This window comes from Nelumbo lutea, chromosome 4 (genome assembly GCF_056320005.1).
Source record: "Nelumbo lutea isolate HS-2025 chromosome 4, American lotus-T2T, whole genome shotgun sequence".
NCBI lineage: Eukaryota > Viridiplantae > Streptophyta > Magnoliopsida > Proteales > Nelumbonaceae > Nelumbo > Nelumbo lutea.
Window position 1 is genome coordinate 4,905,052 of NC_142687.1, and position 23,081 is coordinate 4,928,132.

General features: G+C 41.0%; 2 protein-coding genes across 2 annotated transcripts; one reads left to right on the plus strand and one right to left on the minus strand.

Moving 5' to 3' along the window:
* Positions 1-897: 897 nt before the first annotated feature.
* LOC148853507 (non-specific lipid transfer protein GPI-anchored 1-like) lies at positions 898-4,530 on the minus strand. Its single transcript, XM_088984029.1, has 3 exons — positions 3,917-4,530; positions 1,440-1,535; positions 898-1,334 (listed from the first exon to the last, which is right to left on the minus strand). The coding sequence occupies exons 1-3, from the start codon at positions 4,260-4,262 to the stop codon at positions 1,183-1,185; spliced, it is 594 nt and encodes a 197-aa protein (XP_088840155.1). The 5' UTR covers positions 4,263-4,530; the 3' UTR covers positions 898-1,182.
* Positions 4,531-21,400: 16,870 nt separating this feature from the next.
* LOC148853508 (arabinogalactan O-methyltransferase 1-like) lies at positions 21,401-22,858 on the plus strand. Its single transcript, XM_088981997.1, has one exon. The coding sequence runs from the start codon at positions 21,535-21,537 to the stop codon at positions 22,408-22,410; it is 876 nt and encodes a 291-aa protein (XP_088838123.1). The 5' UTR covers positions 21,401-21,534; the 3' UTR covers positions 22,411-22,858.
* The last annotated feature ends 223 nt before the right edge of the window (positions 22,859-23,081 follow it).

Below are 23,081 nucleotides of genomic sequence, written 5' to 3' on the forward strand. Positions count from 1 at the left end.
AAGTTGGAACTCCTGTTTTTTATTAATTTTAAAATTTTAATATATTAAAAACAGAATGGGAGGACATTTAAAACATCTATTACTCCCACTAGCACATATAAAATTTAAGCATGAAGCTTCCTCTCTGATTTGATATACAAGAAACTCTTCAGTGTAGGAGATCTGGACTCCCCCAATCTAGGGGTGCCGATTGGAATGGATTTTGTCCAATCCGATCCAGTCCAATGTGAGTCCATTACAAATGGACCGGGTCCAATCCAATCCAATGAATAATTTGGACCATTTTGGATCAATCCAATTCAATGTTTGGACAGCCCAATTTGTTCAAATTCATTTTAATTGAAATTGGTTTCAACCCAAACCTGGTCCATTGACACCTACATTCTTATCTTATATCAATAGACCAGATTGGTCCAATCCACTGTCAGTTCGTCCAATTTGTTCAAATTGATTTTGGATTGAACGGGTCCAATCCAAAACCCGTCCATTGACACCCTTACCCCAATTCTGCCAAATACGGATCCTAACATTTTAATATAATTGTAACTTTTAACTACTTTATTTTAATTTTTCAAATGAAATAAAAAACAAAACAAAATAATTAATATCATAAAAAAATGGGGAGTGGGGATCCCTCGCAGCTGATGGGAATGACAACAGGAATGGGGATAAAAGATTCTTGCTCTTGCAGGATGGAGAGTGGCTCTCCATTCCTTTGCCATTCCTATGCCATAGTGATTTATGCGGGGCCCATAGAACCAAGACATAGAAGAGTCCGACTTACGCTTGCCAATTGTCATTTATGGTTGCATTTTGTGCCTAGTTCTAGATGGGCCTTGAATGAACTCTACGTTAATCCGGTCCAACTTTCCTACTATATCTCTTTTACTCCTAACCTTTAAAAATTCAAAATTTCCATTGAGAAATGGGGGCTTGGCCCAAAAAACAAGAGGAGGATGGCCCAAAAAACGAACAGTTAAAGAAAACTCTACTTGGTGCATGTTTGCATAATAAATCACACTTCAGAAAGAAATTATGTTTATCGATCTCAACCAACTGACCAGATTCGAATCAAACAAACGTCTCCCAAATTGTCATAAAGGAAGACCCTACCCTACCCTACCCATTCCCTTCATTAACAGGCTTACTGGGAAGCAAGTAGCTGGTTGTATTGTGCACCTTTCATGCTCCTGCTTGCGGCACAGACATAAAGTTGTTTGGGAACAACGATGTGCAGATTGCCACAACAACGGCGGTGATCACAGTAGAGACTGCAATGTGGGGTCCGTGGACAAACCCATTGGAGGAATCATGCGTTGTTGAACTGGAAGTATCTGCATTCAATTCGACAAGTACCAAAATCGATGCAACAAATTCTGTGAGGTTAATTGAATCATAATAAACAAGAAGAGGATGAGGAGAGTGAATCCCATACATACCTGGTGATGAGGAGGAGGTGGAAGAGGGCGCAGTAGAGTTGGTAGTAGTATTGAAGATAGCAGCATCGGAAGAATTGGGTGGTAAGTTCAGTAGTTCTGTCCAACACAATAAACAAATAAACAGTATTATCAAATAATAATAATAATAATAATAATAATAGCTCCAAAACAATTGAATTTAAGGTGCCAATCAGCTGGTTGGTAAGGTCCTTTGTTCGTCATAGCGGAGACTTGGATCGATGGTTGTGTAGCCCTTCAAAAGATATATAAAAAAAATTGACTGGATTGTATCAAATTTACCTGGATAGATATTTGATTCATTATTGGATATGAATTGAATTGAATCTTATCCATATGAAATTCAAATCAAATTCCGATTGCAATAATCATATATTTTAAAAGGGCATTAATAAATTAAACTAAAAATGATGAAAATATTATATATTTCATTTTGATAGTAAAAACTAAAAAAAAAATAATGTATTAAAAAATATAGGACATACAAGAATCCAGTGAGCAGCAGACCAAAATGACAGAGACCACTCCACAACTGCTTTCGGCCCACCCAAGCCCAGATCAAATAAATTTACAAGAGCAGATATCCATCGAAAACCCCATGAAAACTCGTAGTGTGTTAAACACTAAACAGTCTGATACTGCACTTCCTCATAAAAGACCTTTTAAGAGGTTGTTCTGTACCCTGAACAAAGATGAGTGAATTGAATCATACCACATCTTCATAGGCATTCTGTAAGGTGCGTGTGGCGGAGGAAAACCATGACCCCCTTATGCCTTATTCATGTTTCTTAGCTTTTGCCCCCCCCCCTCCTCCATATTTTTTAAGTTTTGCCCCCCCCCCCCCTCAATGTGTTACATTTTAGTTCACACCTTGTGTTATGATTCCATACATCTTATTAACAAACATTTGAAACAATCTATGTCATTAATCATTAAAAACAATAATTTTTTTTTAGTAATATACATAATAGAGAAATATTAGTAAACTACTAAGGATGTTAACAATTAATAATATTAAATAACAAATGATATTAATAATAACTAAAATGAGTAAAAATATTAATTATAGTTGATAATATTAACAGTAGTATTAATATATTAAATAATAACTAATAATATTAAGACTAATTATCAACCGAAAAATAACCATGGATGATATTTTACGGTTTTTACCTTGTGGTGCGGACCGTTTCACAATATATTGTGTTCGGTGCATATGACAGTGCAACCGAACACCGAGAGAAATCATGGCGCGTTCGTTTCAAACCATAATATATCGTGGCTGAACCATAATTTCGAACACCACCTAAGAGCCAGGACTAACCATAGGCCCACGGAAAAAGGGTGACCCTACTTCTCAGACTCGTATATTTCAAAGGGAACCACCTCTCACCCATATACCACGTTATCAGAGTTCTTCGCTCCTTCAATGAAGGATGAATATGTCCTATATTGGCCCAACTATGTAAAGTGAGGTCACAATAATGCATCTAAGACTGATTTTAAGCTTTTGGCCTCTACAGATCACAATACATTACAGGTCAGGCTCATCCAGCCCCACTTTAAGAATATCAATGAAGTAAAATTACAGCCGATGTTCCAGATGTGTGACTGGATGAATGGATGAATGTGACCACCAATATATTGTGGTTAGCAGATCCGAATTCTTCAGACTGCGCAGACGGAAAACTTGCTTGAATCAGTATTCAGTCCAAAACTGAGACCACCGGGATGGACAATAGTATTATGCCCAACCAACCAATTATGTATTATTGATGAAATGGACAAAAAATGAACAAAATCAATTGAAAAAGAAATTAAAATGACCATGAAATTTGTACATCATGGACAAAAGAAGTTCAAAATAAAGTTTTAAGAGAGTTGATTTGACTCTTTAATAAAACACAACATTCAAACCAATTTTTAATACTGGCCTATCTGGGCAATAAGATCTTTGGCTGGTTGTAGTGGATATTTGGGATCGAATTCCGCCTTTCACCAGGGTTGGGACTTGAGAGGGTGTTTATGTGTTATGTGTGTGGGGGACCCCGTGTAGGTCAGATCGGGTGGATCCATGTTCAATATTGAATCACTCCTAAGTTTGGACAAGGAGATACATTTGCAGCCCAAAGGATTGAAGGCACTTCTGTTGAGATCTAGAACAAGAAACAGAAGAATTAAAGGTATAAAAAAAAAATGGATTTACTCAAAAAATGTCGAGATTGTCCACTCTGCAAAATTTTTTGGTTAAAAGTCTGATTTAATCAATAATCATTGAATGGTCTAGATTGTAAGGTGTAATGATCAACTTTATTTTTAGTGAGAAATAGAAGGACCTGTATCTTATCCTCCACCTAATCTACATCCATGTTACTGTAATACAATACTGTTAACAACTACGAATCCAATAGTAGCAAGAAGTAGAAATAATTGAACAAGGAGAAAGAGAGAGAGATTACTTGGACATTCACTAACGCTTGCATTAGCCAATTTGCAAGCAGTTGGGAGTTGAAGCAGCCTATCCTCCTTTAAACCAATTTGCTTGAATGAGCTCGTACCTTTATGGGTTTGTTGAATTATAAAACACAGACAAACCGGATTTTGGTCCCTGATTTTGGTCACAGAATTGCAACATTCCTTGCCAGGTGACTCTGCCTTTCCTGAGGAGTATTCTAAGCAACTGGTCACGGATGTAAGCGAACTGCTGCACTGTTCTTCTACTGAAGCTGCATCCGAGAATATCGACGCAAAGAAATATGGGGCTACAAGTAAGCAAAAGAGAATCGATTCAAATTTCATCTTCATCCTCTTTCTTCAATCCAACCTTCTTTTTCTTCCGGAATGAAAGAGAGACGAAGAAAAAGGGAAAACAGCCTAACTATTTATCAGATACAGAGACAGAGAGAGAGAAGACATCCGTTAAGGGAAAGACGAGTTGCATTTAATGGGTATGTTGAGCCCATTGACTGCTGGGCTGTGTCGGGTGGTGAACTTTAAATGGTGTCAGGTGGTGGGTGGAGCGGTGCAGTTAAGCACTTTCCCTCGGACCTCTACAGTTTCAGCTGTTAGAAAAATTTTAATAAAAGAAGAGATAAATACTGAAAGAATTTTATAAGGTAAATGGACAAAAATCCAGTCTATCACGTGATTTATATAATTTCTTAATTTCAAACTGATGGTGCGCCATCCGAAAGCTCCTGGAGAATTGCTTATCAATCAATTTGTAAAAGAGGGCTCACAGGGATGGGTGGAAGAATCGGTGAATCTGCTCTGATGCTTAAGTCAGTACTTTGTTGTATTCGCAAGATAAATATAAATGTTAGAGAGCTCGAGTGCAAGTAATCGCACGTACCTTCGCCTTGAGGATTGATGCCCTTATATAGTTGAGTAGTCGTGAATCTTACAAAAAGGCTACGGGATCTCTGAGCTATATAGATAAGATCAATTCCATTTCCGAATGAGAGCAATGCACCAATTGATAAGGTTTATTACTTTCCTCCGATTCGAGCGGAGTGAGGATGAGCCCTGTTATTAGACGTCGTGATCTCAGAAAATTCGAAGTCCGTTGGGGAAGCTTCTGGAGTCAATTACGTGGCATTTCGGTTCTTTGGCCCTGAACTGGTACTTTGGTTCTTTGGCCCCGAACTGGCACTTTGGTTCTTTGGCCTTGAACTAAATTGGGTGCCGAGGTGCCTTTATGCCGAAATGACTCTATGTCGAGATGACTCTATGTCAAGATAGTTTTGGGCCGAGGTGACCGAATACCCAAGCTCTAACTTTTGGTGACTGGACTCTTTTTGCTGAATTGTCATCCTTCAAGCAAATCGCATCCACATGACCTCTACTTATTAGGTCATGCTAAATCACTCTCCATCAAAAACTATCTTCTTGCTGTTAATTTTACCTTTTATTTTTTTTAATTATTATATATATATATATATATGTGTGTGTGTGTGTGTGTGTGTGTGTGTGTTAGATATAAAAAAGATAAAATATATCATCTTTTCGTTTCAGGCTCCAATCTAACATTCAAATGCAGATTTAAAGTTTGTAAGGATATGAACATTTGCAAAGTAAACTCCTACTCGCTCTCCCACTTTCATCTCTTGTCGTTACATCTCCAACTCAGCATATCGGTTCTTAATAATAAATTGATGAAGGGTGATTTAGCCATCACTTATATCATGATGCATGGCATGATAGAACATCGCATGATACTTTAGCATCATATAAACAGCTATGGATCTCACTAAGTTAAGGAGGAACACCTCAGAACCAATCCGAGCACCTTGTGCATAATTTAGGCACCTCGGGAGAGCAGTTAGCAGTACCTCGTCTAAGGTTGACCTATAGTAACTCATCAATACTGGTTCTTAGAGACATCAACATGAGGAGTGACCTCCCCCGAAGGACTCATCGATTTGATTGAGGTCTAAGTGGAGACATACGAGATGTGCTCGCTGACCTCCCTTGTGTGCGTCTTATCGCTCTCGGGTCCTCCAAAAGACAGCTCCCGCACCGATTGTTCCGAAAGCAACCGAATAAGGCACGAAAGCCCAGTCCATAAGTGAAACTACCTCCGAGAACTTCGGACCAGTAAGTCACGTCCTCACGGGGATCTCGAATGTGGTGCGTAAAGCTCATGCCAACTGACACCTATATAAAGACACCCCCATTTTCTAAGAAATGTATGCGCAATTTAGCTCTCACAATTCATTAGCTCTCTAGTTTTCTTGCTTTTAGTTCTCTCAAAGCTCTTCACTGACTTAAGCATCGGAGTGCCAACTCTGGATAAAGCAACCCAAACACTCTGATCATCACTTTTTTGCAGCTCGACTAAACGACCTACTCAATCCGATGTCTAAGCTCTCTACTGACAGGGAGCACCAGATCACACACCATCACAAAACACAATAAAAACTAGCGGTTTGATAATTGTGACACAAAACCTCAAACATCTACAGCTCCAAATCTCATCCATGAAAATTTAACTCGATTATAAGGCATGAAATAACCGAATATGCAAAATGACAAAGAAATCGTTAATGTGACTTATAATACCTAATCTACTAGCAAAATTTTCACCTCGATGACAATCAAAGGCTGATTAGGCAATGTTTGGTATGGCTTTCGTTCATCCTATGAACGATGCCATGTCATTGTCAAATTAGCATTTGTCCCATCATAAGGTTTTATACACATAATTATGGATAACTTTTGGTCTTGATTTACGTGCACACTAACTGTTGGGAACTTGTTAATCGTTTATTTATTGTTTTGCTGAGGTGGCACCTAATGTCATCTAATTATCAACAAATTATGACAAAACATTTATCAATTACTCTTTCTCAATTTTGAATACAAATCAAGTATAAATATTATTTTAATAAAGGAAAGTCATGCAATACATATACTAATATTGCTTAGAGTGACGAAAAGACATCCTTCGAAGTTTGTTTTTCACCAAAAGAGAATTCTTGTGTTGTTGTTTCCTTCCACGGTTTTTGAGCTTAGAATTCCCAACTCCAGAGTCGTTTTTCCTATTCAGCTCTTCCTCCACCGGGAGAGTGTGCGATGAGCTCTCATATCTCTCTCGCAGGTTTGACTCATCTTTGATCTCTAGGATGAATCCTGCAACATTTCTCTACACGTCAATCGACAAGCCAATGTTGGAGAATAAATTTTGACAGAAAAATAAAGGATTTATTTGGCTAAATTTCCATGAATTTCAAGTCACATGCATCAAAATTGATAGAATCATACTTTTTCTCAATTGGGTTTTACTTTGAAATTTTAAAAAATAATGAAAGGCAAATTTAACAATTTGTTTTTTCTGTCAATATTTAAGGGTGATGTCCGTTGTCAAAAAACTTAAAGGGTACCTTAATTATGTTAATGCCGTGATATAGGGTAACTAGAACCAACCTAATTTAAAATGGTACCTTCAAAGAAAACCCCAATTTAAAATGGACAATACAGTGAATTTCGTGCAAACTCAAATTCGGCATTATAGAAGGTTCATCCGGGTCAATCGATTGCATCACTTGGGAGATGGGTATCACTTACCCGTGATATATCAAGAAAAATAAATTTTCTCTATTTTCTATATAAATTTGAAAAAAAAATATGGATTTTCTAATTAATAGAAATCAAAATCCCATTAACCAATTTTTCCCCTTTTAAAATCCAAAAAATGAATGCCCCCTAAATATATTATAATGTTAAAATTGAATTTACCCCAACCCTTAACTCTAGAAAATAAAAGCTTTGACCAAGGTTTTTAAAACTGACCCAGAGAACAAATTGGTCAGGGGTCCGGTTCCCGGATCGAACGGTCAGCTCGTTCTACTAAAAAAATTAAAAAATTAAAAAATTAATAAATTAATAAATGGTCAAAACCATTCGAACAGTTTGAATGGTCCAACTGTTCAAACCGAACGGTCAGCTTGTTCTAACAAAAAATTTAAATAATAAAAAATGGTCAAAACCATGCAAACGATTAACCGCCCAGGTCAGCAGTTTGCTGACCAAAATCAATGGTTTTTGGGAAAAAACGAAACCAATCACCTGATTGACTCCCGATTTTTCTGGTCTGACCGTCCAGTCCAATTCGATTTTAAAAACCATGCCTTTAACAACAGGAAAGAAAGTAGAGAAATTGGCCAATCCGAGTCTAATCCATTCGGCTGAGGTTAGGATTTGGATTGGAGGTTCCGCTAGGATTATTTTAGAGTTGACCTCAACCAAATCTAACCCGGTCGAATTTACACACTAACACACCTAATAAAAATGTCAAACTAGCCCGTAAAAGAATGAAAAGGCAAGAGATAAATAAAAAGAGTTGGTCAGTTGAGTCTCCTACCAATAAAACTCGCTCCCGTCCCTACCAATTTCATCTAACACCGCAAATCTCACCTTAACTAACACCCACCATAAAAGTGGGAACATGAATGAGATGTGCGGTGTCTGATCATATTGGTAGGGGTTGGAACGCATTTTGTTGATAGGAAATTAATTTCAATGGTTGACAAAAGAAATAAAAAGTACACTAAAAGTCGCAGAAAATGAAAAGGAACCAAACATGGGTAGGTAGGTACCTGAATTTGTGTGCATGGAATTGAAACAAATGTTTTCAATCGGTTATTGATCCGGCGAGTTAGAACCGTTTGAACCATCACCTGATTAAGATTTTAAGTTTGAATCAGTCAAGACCTGTTAAATGGTTAAAAAATGTTGACTTAGTCAAGAATCGTCCAATTCGATCGGTTCAATTATTGACTTATTCTACCTAATAACTAGGTCACAAGTTGTACATTGAATACATACAAACTTTCGAAGTTCATAACTTTGTACTCTGATTGAGGTGTTTGTTTTTATATTTGGAGTAATTTTTTTAGATCTATGTGTCTCAAGGGTCCGTGTGTGCCTTGCCTTGCTATTTTCGCAAAAAAAAAAAAACTTTTGGCCTCAAATTATAATTTTTAATATTTTTTATAAATAAAATATCAAAAACATATATTAAATATAAAATAATACATATAATATATCTAAAACATATTTATACATTATTTATTGCTAAAATATATATTTATACACACCCACCGCGACCCAAAGACAAAAATGGTTCGACCCCTAGGTTGATTTTTAAAAGATTGGATGGAAATGGTAATGATTCATAGATAGAGGAACAATGGCGTGCAATAGCAGACAACCTAATGTTGGATTGGATTTACTTGTTTTGTTAATGAGAAGGACATTTTTGCCATGCCTTGTAAAGTGGTAACTAGTAAAACTGCGTTTGAAATCAGTGTAAAGGTGTAAAATTACACCAATGACATCTCAGACTAAACCATGAAAGTGACCATTGTTTTTTTGAAAAACACGATGGGTGAAGAGTATAAAGTTTTAAACCGATAAAATCAATGTAGTATTTACATCGATAAAAATGTATTTTTTGACACTTTTGTATTCTGAGAAGAGCATTATTGTACCTCTTTTTTGGATACAATTTTGTGTTCTTTTGATAATTAATTTTTTGACCAAAGTTGAGGCATTGGAGCATAAGATAGTTGGAACATTTAATTATGGGCCTACACTTTGCATGGATTTCAAACAAACAAGACGAATGTAAAAATGGTTTAAAATATGAACATTATTTGCATTCACAAACCGAAAAATGGGTAAATATGTACTATATATATTTGCATTTGCATTGCAACCAAACGCAGTTTTATGTTTGATAAATTTTATCCATGTAAAACTCCACTTCATCCAAACATATGCAAACTGACCTATAAAAAAGTTTTACGTTGATCATGATTACACTTTCCTTCCAAATACAAGCAAAATCAAACCGATGTAAATTTTTACACCAATTTCAAACGCAGACTAAATGGTAAGACTTGGTACCCAAGAATAGATTTCATCCGGATTTTATCTAAACTTCACACCAATTTCTGTCATTGATTTTGATCCCTGTTTTTTTATAACATAAGAAATGATCTTTGTATTTATGTAGACTGGGAATTAGGAAGGTTTGTCCTTATCTCCATCTCAATTCCCTACGACCTTTGGGCCCATAAGAAGCAAACAAAGAGTGGGATGGTGTTGGGATTCATACCTATTAATTATAACCCCACAAAAATAGTTGGTTGTTGGTGGTAGTAATAATCTTCGTTGAGCAATTTCCGACCTGTTGTCATGCTGAGGTTAATGAGCAACAAGCCAACGAATTTCTCCGGTCATCGGTTTCATGTGTACAGTTTATGATCAGAAATATATCTAAGGCCCCGTTTGGTTTGTGGTCATGATAATATGGGTCTGGAATCGAAATTGGAATGGACTATTTTGGTTTCAATTGTTTGGTTGTGTGCAATTAGAATTTCATTTCCATTTTTGTTAGAATGGCATTTTCTTATTTGAGGGAATGACCTTTTTTTATTTCTTTTCTAAAAATAAAATTCTATTCTTGTTGATTTCAATTATCATTCTCATTCTTATCTGAACCAAACAGATTATTAGATCATTCCGATTTTAATTACAAAAGATTTTAATTTTAATTTAAACCGTAAACCAAAAAGACCCACGGCAGCATTATCAGAACTCACAAGTAACAATCGAGTTAGTTATATAGGATAAGAGAAGCATTAATCAAAATGAGACTGAGACGTAGTTTAATTTGGTCGACAGTTGCTCAATTCTTCCGGTTACAGTTCACACCCAAAAGAAATGGCATCTCTCTCTCTCACTTGATGATGTGTTGTTTGAGTTGGATGGTTTATAGTTGGCCCGAATTTAAGATGGTGGTGACCGGTGAATGTTGATCTGATTGGGTATGGGTAGACGGGCATGTGAAAGCATTTAAAGGATTGGAAAAGAAATTGAGCACTATGACAACAATTATACATTGTTAGCACTCGGCAACACCCAAAGGCAATTCCCACCGTTTGAAATCCGAATACAAGACCAAAAGTAAAGGATAAGCATTCATGCCAGGTCAAACTTTATACTCGTATACTATACTCGCATAGACTTTTCTATTATCAATGCCAGCCGTCCGTTCGTTTGACAGTATTTAGCTGGGTAAATTGGTTAAACAAGGAATTGATCATCATTTTCGTATTTATTTGTCACTATATTGGGTTTATGGTAAATTAAGATATTGGAAAATATTAATTATTCGGGTAAGTGATATGTACTGGAGGGGTGGATAAACAATTATTGGCACTAAAATAATACACCCTCCCTCTCACCTATCAATTTACCCAAATAACCTATATCGCACAAGAATGATGGAACAATACTTATCGAGACAAGTATTACCTAGAAAACACTTCTGTATAAACTTATGTACTCAAGTAAGTGAAAATGAACAGAGCCGAAATATCATGATCAATGTCAATCGTGAAGGAGAGGGATAATAATTTGCTATGATGGATTTAAAAATGCAAAAAAAAGAAGGAGAAAAAGCCCTTAGAATTTATTTGATTATGGCACAAATTTATTTACTGATGCAAATCTATGACAGTGTAATTGTTTTGAGTGTAAAGCTTGATTTATTTTTGTTTCAAATTAAAATCCAAAACAAAATTAAACCAATTGACACCCCTAATTGGTATCAATTTCGTGAGTTATTTGCCCAAGTACAAGTTGGTGAGTCAGTTGCCCAAATTTTCACTTGATCTACGTCACCCCTTCTTTTCTTTCTCCCTTCTTCTTCTTCTTCTTCTTCTCTCCCTTTCCCCCTTTCCTAGCCCTCCCATGTAAGCCACCTCAGCATCCTTTTCTCCATACTTTGTCTCTTTGCCAACCCACAGTGCCCCTGTTTTAAGAAACATGGCATATTTGAACTTTAGCTTCCTTTTACAAACAAAACTACTCTCATTCCTTCTATAGCCAAGGATTGGCAGTCTTTACCCATGTCACCTTTATTCTCTCTCAGAAACTGGGGAATTTGAGACCAAGAGCATTTCTGAAGGAGAATTTTCGTATTTCAAAATGTCTGAAATGTCTCCTTTTTCAGATATACAGGAGACATTTTGATTTCCCAAACGAATGTGGGTAGAGATTAGGCATCTTCGGTAAAAAAAAAAAAAAAAAAAAAATCCGTTTGCTAGAGTGAGTTGATATCTTCACTAGCAGAACATATCAGCCCATTGCTGATATTTGGAATTTTCAAATGAGGTAACGACATTATGGTTTTTAAAAACGAACCGTCAGGGTTCGAAAGGTCCAACCATTCGACCCAAATGGCCAGCCCGTTCTGATAAAGAAATAAAAAAAATTTAAAAATTAAAAAACGGTTAAAACCGTTCAAACAGTTCAAACGGTTCAAACGGTTAATCAGCCGGTTCAGTGGTTTGCTGACCAAAATCAATGGTTTTAAAGGAATAACAGTTTTCGAAGAAAACAGAACCTGTCAGGTGATCGGTTCCCAGTTTTTTCGGTCCAGTCCGGTTTAGAAAACAGTGAATGACAATGTTTGAGACAGTCCAATTTGCAACCATGTTGTTGAGAAGATCCCCGTATGACTGACAAGTAAGAAGAAATCTTTGGAGGTGGCAAAGAATCCAACCGATGATGAGAAAGATATATAAGTAACTAAGGACGTCTCTAAAGAAGCAACTAAGGATGTTCGTGTATAAGTAAAGACCAAAAACTTCATTAGCAAGGTATTAGGGTCCGTTTGGTTTACAGTCAAAATCGGAATCAGAATCAAAATTCTCTAAAACCGAAATTGGAATGATCCATTCCCATAATTTGTTTGGTTCAGACAGGAATGGGAATAGAAATTAAAATCAGCAGGAATGGGATTTCATTCCCAAGAGAGAGGTAGACAATACCCTTCCCCTCAAATGAGAGAATGTCATTCAAACAGGAATGGGAATGGGATTTTGATTCCGCCCAACCAAATTGTTGGAATCATAATAATCGATTCCAATTCCGATTCCAGACCCCTATTCCTGCAAACCAAATGGGGTCTTACTTATTTACATATCTATTTTCATCTTTCTTATTAGGAACATCTTCAACAAATAAACCCAAGATAAATAAATCAGTAAAATAAAGTGTTAAAAATTAAAGGGAAAACTTCCATTTATCTCATAAATGAACTAGCACGAATTATTCCCACATCCCTACCCACAAGTAATTATAGCTCTGCATTGAAACCCAGCTGCCACCATGGTTTGAGGAAAAAAGTATGTAAGATGGGCTATCCCCTGTTGCGTAGCCCATGAAGCCCAAATAAAACGATATTAGCACAACGGACGACTGGTATTGGTGAATAAACGGTCCACCAGTTTCTAAGTTGAATATAAAATAGACCCATCGAGAATGATAATATTTTTTTAGGTAAATTTCGGGGACGCTCTAATGTTTTAGGGTTTTGACACTTGTTTGTATAAAACTCGTTAATTTGGCATATTCAGAGGATTGTGATATTTGGTTATTATGTTCACAAAATATTTGGTTATTTGGTTATTATGTTTGAAATTGGTTTTGGTGGTGGGTATTTCTCGCATTCTGGTTGAGAACGATGCTTTCACTTTAACCAGATGTTTGTTGGTGGATTCGTTGGATACACCATGGTCTATTGGTATTTTAGTCGCTGACTGCAAACAACTGCATATTGCTTCTCAAGTTACTCAGTTTTTTATATTATTAAAAGAGTTAACATGGCTGCACATAAATTGACCAAATTTGTTATTATTTGTACAAGAGTTAAAAATTGATCTCAAGTTCTTTACTTTCTCTTCACTACTATTGTATAAGAGATGGGTGTAAACCGAGCTTGTTGATAAATGAATTTACCCTAAGGGGCCTTCTAAGAAAAAATGGATATATCAAAATTATTATGTTGAAATATGATTTATAATTTACAAATTCATTTTTTTATTTTTTTAAAGAAAAAAAAAGAGAATAAATAAATTATCTATTCAAAATTGTTAAAGGTGTGCAAATGATTCATAATCATTTTAGTATTGAAGAGCAGCATAGAGACCTAGGTTTTGTGTGCAGGCCCAGAAATTTCTGAATCGGACCTGGACCCACTATCTTTTCAAAATCCAAACGCTTTTTCATCCATGAAAAAGAAGGTTGTTCAAATATTTTAAATTGTAATTATAATCTCTGAATAGAGACATTTATAAAAAAAAAAATACAGTAATATATAAAATGATCTAATACGAGTACAGGCTAATATGAAAAGACCAGGGTCCAGACAAGGTCGGGACTGGGTGGGCCCGAACTATAGCCCTAAACATAAATGATGGTAGCATAGATCGGGGCTTCCTTTACAAAAAGGAAACAGAAAAAGTTAGTGGAGTTTGAAATTGCTTAAAACTCATTTTGCAAATTCACGGGTACAGAGAGGCAGAGAGGATACGGGCGTAGATGTGACAGATTGAGATTTGAGAGACAGACGGACACCAGCACTTAAATAAATTTCATTCCATGTCTCATTGTCTCTTGCTTTCCTCGAGAGTCGAGTAAAAGAAAAGTGCTTTGACGATTAATCACTAATGACTATGAAACTTTTGTTTCTTTTACTAAAATCATCTTTTCTTTTTAAGCTTTGTTGTTTTATTAGTTGACTAACTTTATGAAACTTGGAACGCCAAAAGGAACGATTGACTGAAATGACAAAATTGGGGGTTATGAGTCATTTTTAACCGAAAAAGAAAGAAATAAATCAGCTTCCTCCCCAGACCCAGCCCCAGCCCCCAGGTCGCGAAGCGAAGACTTGGGAAATGGAAAAGGGTGGGTATTAGTCATTTCATTTATGATATTGATAGCCAAGACTTTTTCTCCCTCTTTAATTGTCTTCTAACCAATTGAATCTTGGTATCTTGGGGGGTGTGGTATTGCACATCACCCAATTAATTATACTACTTTTTATGCTCCGTATAAATTAGGCGGAAAGATTTTTTTTTTCATTATAATATTGAGGTTTTTATCGTTCAATTCACCTCAGAATTCATAATTCAATCCTAGAATTTGGATTAATATATTAAAGGGGAAAGATGCCAAATTTGCGTTTATGATTCATAAAACTTTGATTTGCGGGCCCCTTCTTAAATGGAAAACAAAAACGCAGCCTTAAAACTATTTGGACTTTGTATTGGAAATATGATATAAGTCTAAATAAAGGGACAAGGACTTTGTATTGAATGGTCTTATCGCGGTGTTCAAGTCAGATAAGTAACTATTACCAAAAAACACAAGTCACGTAATGTTTTTGGACTTGTGAGTGAAGGGATAGACAATTTATGTTTTGTTTTTTGAGGGAAAGATTGGAAATAAAAATGTGGAATTTTGGGTTGATCGAGGTATCGTATTCGTATGGTTAAAGCTCCTTTGTGGGGTTGGTTCAAGGTTCATCGATTGAGCAGCGATGGTTCCAATTTCTAAAACATAATAGAAATCTAGATCAGAGTTTGCTACTCGCAACAAGAAATCGCGAAAGAGGGAAAAGCCTCTCTCCTGCTTTGGCTCTCCTTACCACCGTGGGCCTGGCTTCTATCAAATATTAACCTACATGCGCAATTATTTGTCGAAATGAAATGAAAACAGTTAGGCTGAGTTGAGTGTATGACTGACAATCACTCTCCACCTTCACACTGTTGTTTGTATAAGAGATCGAGATGATGAAAGCCCCAAGTCCCAACTCCCAACCCACGGGCTTTGCGATTGCGAAACATCCATATGCATAAATTCATTATATTTGTCATGTCATGTGTACGGTGATGCATATAATTGGAAACACGAAAAGGATTAAGTACTCTACAATCCAATCCAATGCAGATTTCTGAATGACATCCCTCTTACCTAGTGTCCTCTTCGTAAATTTGACTCTAATGGTAGTTGCGACTTTTGAGCTGTATTTATATAATCGTTTTCGGCCACGTACCAATGTTTTGTGATGTAAAATTTTTTGGCTAAGTATCTCGTTATTTGACCCGGTGGTGGCGTGCCTTAGTGACGAGCTACTTGGTGGTGAACTGCCCGGTGGCGAACTGCCTGGTGGTGCTCCCTGGTGGAGAACTGCTTGGTGGCGAACTGCTTGGTGGCGAACTGCCTGGGGGCGAACTGCCTTGGGGGCGAACTGCCTGGTGGCGAACTCCCTGGTGGCGAACTGCCTGGGTGCGAACTGCCTGGTGGCGAACTCCTTGGTGGCGAACTGCCTGGGGGCGAACTGCCTGGTGGTGAACTCCCTGGTGGCGAACTGCTTGGTGGCGAACTGCCTACTAGGCAGCCGATGCCTTAGAGAATGCTGGAGCTCCCTGGTGCGGCGCAATCCGACTGCCCTCAGCATGAGGTGGTCTTCTTTCCTTTGTAGGCTGCGGGAGATGAGGGACCTGCGAGAACTTCATCTTTTCCTCCTCTTTGTAGGTGGCGGGAGCTGAGAGACCTGCGAGAACTCCATCTTTTCCTCCTCTTTGTAGGTGGCGGGAGCTGAGGGACATCCGAGAACTCCATCTTTTCCTCCTCCTTGTAGGTGGCGGGAGCTGAGGGACCTCCGAGAACTCCATCTTTTCCTCCTCTTCGTAGGCGGCGAGAGCTAAAGGACCTGCGAGAACTGAATCAAAGGTCCCGGGGGTATTTTCCCGGTGGGGGCTCTCTGATGCTTAAGTTAGCACTCTTATTGTAGAGAGCTTTGAAGATAATATGAGAGAGCTAGAGAGCAGGGTTACTTCCCTTTTTTTCCCCTTCTCCCCTTTGGGGGGTGAGGTATTTATATACCGGAGTCCTCGCGGGTTAGGTGGGTGAAAAGCCTCCAAACGGTAAGACTCGTCGCATCCTGTCAGAACCGGGGTACGGTGGTGAACTCCTCGAGGTCGTCAGGCCGGCGCTTGTGTCAGGCGGCCAGGTCGGCGCCTGGGTCGGGTTGTCAGAGGGGTGCTCGCGTCAGTCGACGGGTCAGTGTCTAGGCCAGGTCGTCAGGTCGGCGCCTGTGTCAGTCGGCGGGTCAGTGTCTAGATCAGGTCGTCAAGCTGGTGCTTGTGTCAGTCGGCGGGTGAGTGTCTAGGCCAGGTTCGTCGGTGGGCGCCTTGGCCGGATCATGCGCTAGGCTGGTCCAGGTCGGCCAGGTCGGGTAGGCCGTGCGCAATTCGCGTAGGCCGCGCGCGCGCGCCGCGCAGGTTGCGTGTGCCGCGCGCAGGTCGCGCCAGGCCGGCCAGACTGGTGCCCGGGTGGGTCACCAACTTCGTAAGTTTGTTGGCTGGGTGTTTTCCTAGTTGTCACGAGGTGCCACATGTCACAATTTCACTGGAGGGCCAAATCTTCCCTCATCAATAGCCCCCCACTCCCGAGCTAATAGTAACTCAGCGAAGGGAGTAGATTTCTTTTGGCCCGTAAGTCGATGAGCTAGTAAGTGTTGATCCAATTACTAGTGTGGCCCGTAGGCTTTGGGAGTGAGTCGTAGTCTATTCTTTTTTTACTTTGCCCGTGCCGGAGAGGCGACCGGGTCTTAAGCAGTAATGTGGCCCGTAGGCTTTTGGGAGCGACTCGTAGTCTACTCTTTTTTTACTTTTTCCCGTGCCGGAGAGGCGACCAGGTCTTAAACAGTAATGTGGCCCGTAGGCTTTTGGGAGTGAATTATAGTCTACTCTTTTTTGACTTTTGCCCGTGCCGGAGAGGCGACCGGGTCTTAAGCAGTAATGTGGCCCGTAGGCTTTTGGGAGTGACTCGTAGTCTACTCTTTTTTTACTTTTGCCCGTGCCGGAGAGGCGACCGGGTCTTAAGCAATAATGTGGCCCGTAGGCTTTTGGGAGTGACTCGTAGTCTACTCGTTTTTGACTTTTGCCCGTGCCGGAGAGGCGACCGGGTCTTAAGCAGTAATGTGGCCCGTAGGCTTTTGGGAGTGACTCATAGTCTACTCTTTTTTGACTTTTGCCCGTGCTGGAGAGGCGACCGGGTCTTAAGCAGTAATGTGGCCCGTAGGCTTTTGGGAGTGACTCGTAGTCTACTCTTTTTTTACTTTTGCCCGTGTCGGAGAGGCGACCGGGTCTTAAGCAGTAATGTGGCCCGTAGGCTTTTGGGAGTGACTCGTAGTCTACTCATTTTTTACTTTTGCCCGTGCCGAAGAGGCGACCGGGTCTTAAGCAGCAATGTGGCCCGTAGGCTTTTGGGAGTGACTCGTAGTCTACTCTTTTTTTACTTTTTCCCGTGCCGGAGAGGCGACCGGGTCTTAAGCAGTAATGTGGCCCGTAGGCTTGGCCTGCATCAGCTTCGTAATGCCGGTCACCTACTCCTACAAGAAGTTACTAGGGGCTCGACCTTCGGGGGCAACACTACTAACTTTAGGTTGCCAGCTCACACGGGAGCCTTGGAAGGCTCGACTAGTAAGGGCGCCTATGTAGTCAGTTGGCCGCCAACTCCCGCGGAAGCCACGAAGAGCTCATCTTTGTAGGGGGGGGCCTTGCGGAGAGGACTGATGTGGCATTATCTGAATTGAAAGTAAGGTTGGTAGAGCTACTTAGTCCGTTAGCTCCCTGCATAGTCTCTGAGTTCATAAAAAATGTAAACTATAAAGCGATAGCTTCAATTTCTAAAAAGTGAGGACTTAGTTTTGGCAAGATGAGAACTTAGCTTTGGTAGGATGAGAACTTAGCTTTTTGTAGCATGTTTCCACAGACGGCGCCAATTGATGTAACCGTTTTCGGCCACGTACCAATGTTTTGTGATGTAACATTTTTTGGCTAAGTACCTCGTTATTTGACCCGGTGGTGGCGTGCCTTAGTGACGAGCTACTTGGTGGCGAACTCCCTGGGGGAGAACTGCTTGGTGACGAACTGCTTGGTGGCGAGCCCCCTAGTGGAGAGCTACTTGGTGACAAACTATCGGGTGGCGAACTGCCTGGTGGTGCTCCCTGGTGGCGAACTGCCTGGTGGCGAACTGCCTGGTAGCGAACTGCCTTGGTGGCGAAATGCCTGGGGGCGAACTGCCTGGTGGCGAACTCCCTGGTGGCGAACTGCCTGGGGGCGAACTGCCTTGGTGGCGAACTGCCTGGGGACGAACTGCCTGGTGGCGAACTCCCTGGTGGCGAACTGCCTGGGGGCGAACTGCCTTGGTGGTGAACTGCCTTGGTGGTGAACTGCCTGATGGCGAACTACCTGGTGGCGAACTCCCTGGTGGCGAACTACCTAGGGGCGAACTGCCTGGTGGCAAACTCCCTGGTGGCGAACTGCCTGGTGGCGAACTGCTTGGTGGAAAACTGCCTGGGAGCGAATTGCCTGGTGGGAAACTGCTTGGTGGCGAACTGCCTACTAGGCGACCGATGCCTTAGAGAATGCTGGAGCTCCCTGGTGCGGCGCAATCCGACTTCCCTCAGCATGAGGTGGTCTTCTTTCCTTTGTAGGCTGCGAGAGATGAGGGACCTGCGAGAACTTCATCTTTTCCTCCTCTTTGTAGGTGGCGGGAGCTGAGAGACCAGCGGGAACTCCATCTTTTCCTCCTCTTTGTAGGTGGCAGGAGCTGAGGGACCTCCGAGAACTCCATCTTTTCCTCCTCCTTGTAGGTGGCGGGAGCTGAGGGACCTCTGAGAACTCCATCTTTTCCTCCTCCTTGTAGGTGGCGGGAGCTAAGGGACCTCCGAGAACTCCATCTTTTCCTCCTCTTCGTAGGCGGCGGGAGCTTAAGGACCTCTGATGCTTAAGTTAGAGAGCAGGGTTACTTCCCTTTTGTTTCCCCTTCTCCCCTTTGGGGGGTGAGGTCTTTATATACCAGAGTCCTCGCGGGTTAGGTGGGTGAAAAGCCTCAAAACGGTAAGACTCGTCGCATCCTATCAGAACCGAGGTACGGTGGTGAACTCCTCGAAGTCGTCAGGCTGGCGCTTGTGTTAGGCGGCTAGGTCGGCGCCTGGGCCGGGTTGTCAGAGGGGTGCCTGCGTCATTCGGCGGGTCAGTGTCTAGGCCAGGTCGTCAGGTCGGCGCCTGTGTCAGTCGGCGGGTCAGTGTCTAGATCAGGTCGTCAAGCTGGCGCCTGTGTCAGTCGGCGGGTCAGTGTCTAGGCCAGGTTCGTCGGTGGATGCCTTGGCCGGATCATGCGCTAGGCTGGTCCAGGTCGGCCAGGTCGCGCAGGTGGCACGTAGGTCGCGCAGGCGCGCGTCAGGCCACGTGCAGGTCGCGCCAGGCCGGCCAGACTGGTGCACGGGTGGGTCACCAACTTCGTAAGTTTGTTGGCTGGGTGTTTTCCTATTTGTCACAAGGTGCCACATGTCACAATTTCACTAGAGGGCCAAATCTGCCCTCATCAATACTGTTGTTATAAACTTGTAATAGAGTAGAGAAGAGGTGAACGGGAACCAATTAGATGGCCCCACCTTAAATTTAGATGAAGTGAATTCTTAATATGGCCAATGCAAATCTGCAATACATTTAAGGCCATGAATATGATTAATTGTTGTTTTGAGCATGCGCTGCGGCCTACGAGAGTGTCTAACAAAAGTGAACAACTCCAAACAAAACTGAGTGCAGAATAATCTGATTCTGTAATAAAAAGATTTCACCACCTCACCTCAATTGTCAGTCAGTCGGTCAGTGCACCGTGTACTCATGTATCCTACTTACGTAGGACGATTCTTGGTAGGGTAAGACTATAAGAGATATGGAACCCCGATTATTGAAAACTATAATTCCATAGGCCCTTCTTCAATAAAGGACGCCTAATACCCTTCCCAATAACCCATCCACCGATCCTTCAATTATTCACATTGTACATCCGGATTTCCTGACTCAATAAACAACCATTCCAACATCATCTATATTTTTGCACATCTGATACAATGGTGGGTTCCAATTTTATGGTAAGATGTATAGACATAGACCATGGTGAAATGTCCTATAAATATTTTGGATGCATGGTTGTTAAGTCTGGACTCTGGAGCAGTGGAGTGGTCTAATTCAATGTATTCTTGGTGGATCCAATCCATTCAAATTAATTTTGAAAGGGACGGATCAAACCCAAACCCAGTGAAATTTGATCGATTACTACTTTTGTGATATACGTTGATCTATTGATTCAGGTATGGTACATGCATGCGTTTTGTGTATCATAGTCCATAGACATAGTAGTGGGGGGAATTGATCATATCATAGATGGGAAATTCAAAGAAAGTGATTTTGGTTTTTCCACCTATGCTATATACGGTTGGATGAATGCATGGATCGACAGGCAGAGGCACAGGTACAGGGGTGTCTTGGTCAATCTAAAGCACGACTAAGCATCCGAGTCTACCTCTCCAGGCCCAGGGCTAACCGTTTAAGTCCTAACGACACTCCTTCCCTTCCTCTCCCTGTGGAATCTACCCTTCCCTATATTAACAAGTGTGAGAGTGAGACAGGGGACATCAACTCTATACAAACCCCATACCCATTCAATTAAACAACTAAATATAAAACGTAAAACGCCAAACGATATATCAGGCTCTCTCTCTCTCTCTCTCAGAGGAAAAGAAGAAAAAGAACTACAGACAACACGATTCCATTTTTATTTTATACTTTAGCAGAATTTTTTTTTTTTTTAACTGCAGTACGAAAGAAGAGAAGATTTAAAAGCAGGGCGAAGAGATAGAGGGATGATGAAGCAGCGGCATTTCCTCCCCGACAAGCCATGGTTCCTCGCAGCTGTTGCTTTGGCCGCTGTGATAGCCACCGCCCTAGTCATCACCACCTTCACTCGTAACGCCGATACCTCCCTCCTCTGTTCCCTCACCGGATCCTACCGCAAATCAACCAGCGTCGATGCCGACTACTTCACCACGCCAACCCAACTCCTCGCCATCCTCCACTATGCAACATCGCGCGTGGTCCCACAGCAATCACTGGCCGAGATCAGAGTCTCCTTCGACGTTCTCAAAACTGCTTCCCCTTGTAACTTCCTCGTCTTCGGCTTGGGCCACGATTCCCTCATGTGGTCTGCCTTCAATCCAACCGGTACCACCTTGTTTCTTGAGGAGGACCCCAAGTGGGTTCACACCGTGCTCAAAGACGCCCCCTACCTGCAAGCCCACACTGTCCAGTATCGAACCCAGCTCTCCCAGGCGGACGAGCTCCTCCGGACCTACCGATCCGAGCCCAGTTGCTTACCGGCTAATGCTTTCCTCCGGGGCAACGACCGGTGTAAGTTGGCGCTCACGGGTCTTCCCGACGAGGTGTACAACAAGGAGTGGGATCTGATCATGATCGATGCGCCGAGGGGATACTTCGCGGAGGCTCCCGGTAGGATGGCAGCGATATTCTCGGTGGCCGTAATGGCGAGGGCTAGGGTGCGACCCGGGGTGACGCACGTGTTCCTTCACGACATTGATCGCAAGGTTGAGAAGACGTTCGCGGAGGAGTTCCTTTGCAGGAAATATTTGGTGAATTCAGTGGGTAGGTTATGGCATTTTGAGATCCCACCGGCGGCTAAAGTGAGCGATGGTAGTAGTACTAGCGATTCCCGGTTTTGCTAGAACGGAGGAGCTGCGTCTTATCTCTGTCTGTCTCCGTTATTCATTCGGCAGCTAAAAATTCTTGGGAATAAGGTTTGGTGGAATTACTCGTTGATTTAGATGTTATCTTCTTCCTTCTTCTTCTTTCTTTCTTTCTTTCTTTTTTTTTTTCTATTTTCCTTATCAATTAATCGGTTATTATTATTATGGATACGACGAAAGAGGATTATGAGTTTTGGAACAGTAATTTTTATTTATAGAAAAAGAAAAGACCAGGTAAAACTGTAGAGTTGGATTCTAATACACTAGTGTAGGTCATTACTCATTATGTTTTTGGTGGGGTGGGATAATGTTCTTTAAGGTTAAGGAGGAGAAGGGCTAATGGATCCTCCTCCTTTACTACTGGCTTTTTGGTTGTAAGAGTTGTAAAGACCAGAAACAGGTGTTTTCCTTTTTGGTTGATTTCTCAGTTGGCTGTTGCTGATCATTCATGACTAATCACCATCCCAAGCGTTTCGTTTGGGCTTAGTGTTTCGTTTGATTATAGGAAAAATAAACGCTTTTCATTTTTTCCACCGGGTTTTCTGCAATAACGGTAAACGGTACATACGGCAGACAGACGTTTGTTTAGATGGGTGATGTGGGTCCACCATGTAATGTTCCAATTTTATCGGATGTCTCCGAAGAGACGG

Coding starts and splice junctions, on each gene's coding strand:
- LOC148853507 (XM_088984029.1), bottom strand. CDS start 4,262: ATGAAGATGAAATTTGAATCGATTCTCTTTTGCTTACTTGTAGCCCCA. Junction 1,536..3,916: donor AAGCGTTAGTGAATGTCCAA/GTAATCTCTCTC, acceptor TGTGTTGGACAG/AACTACTGAACTTACCACCC. Junction 1,335..1,439: donor CACCTCCTCCTCATCACCAG/GTATGTATGGGA, acceptor AATTGAATGCAG/ATACTTCCAGTTCAACAACG.
- LOC148853508 (XM_088981997.1), top strand. CDS start 21,535: ATGATGAAGCAGCGGCATTTCCTCCCCGACAAGCCATGGTTCCTCGCA.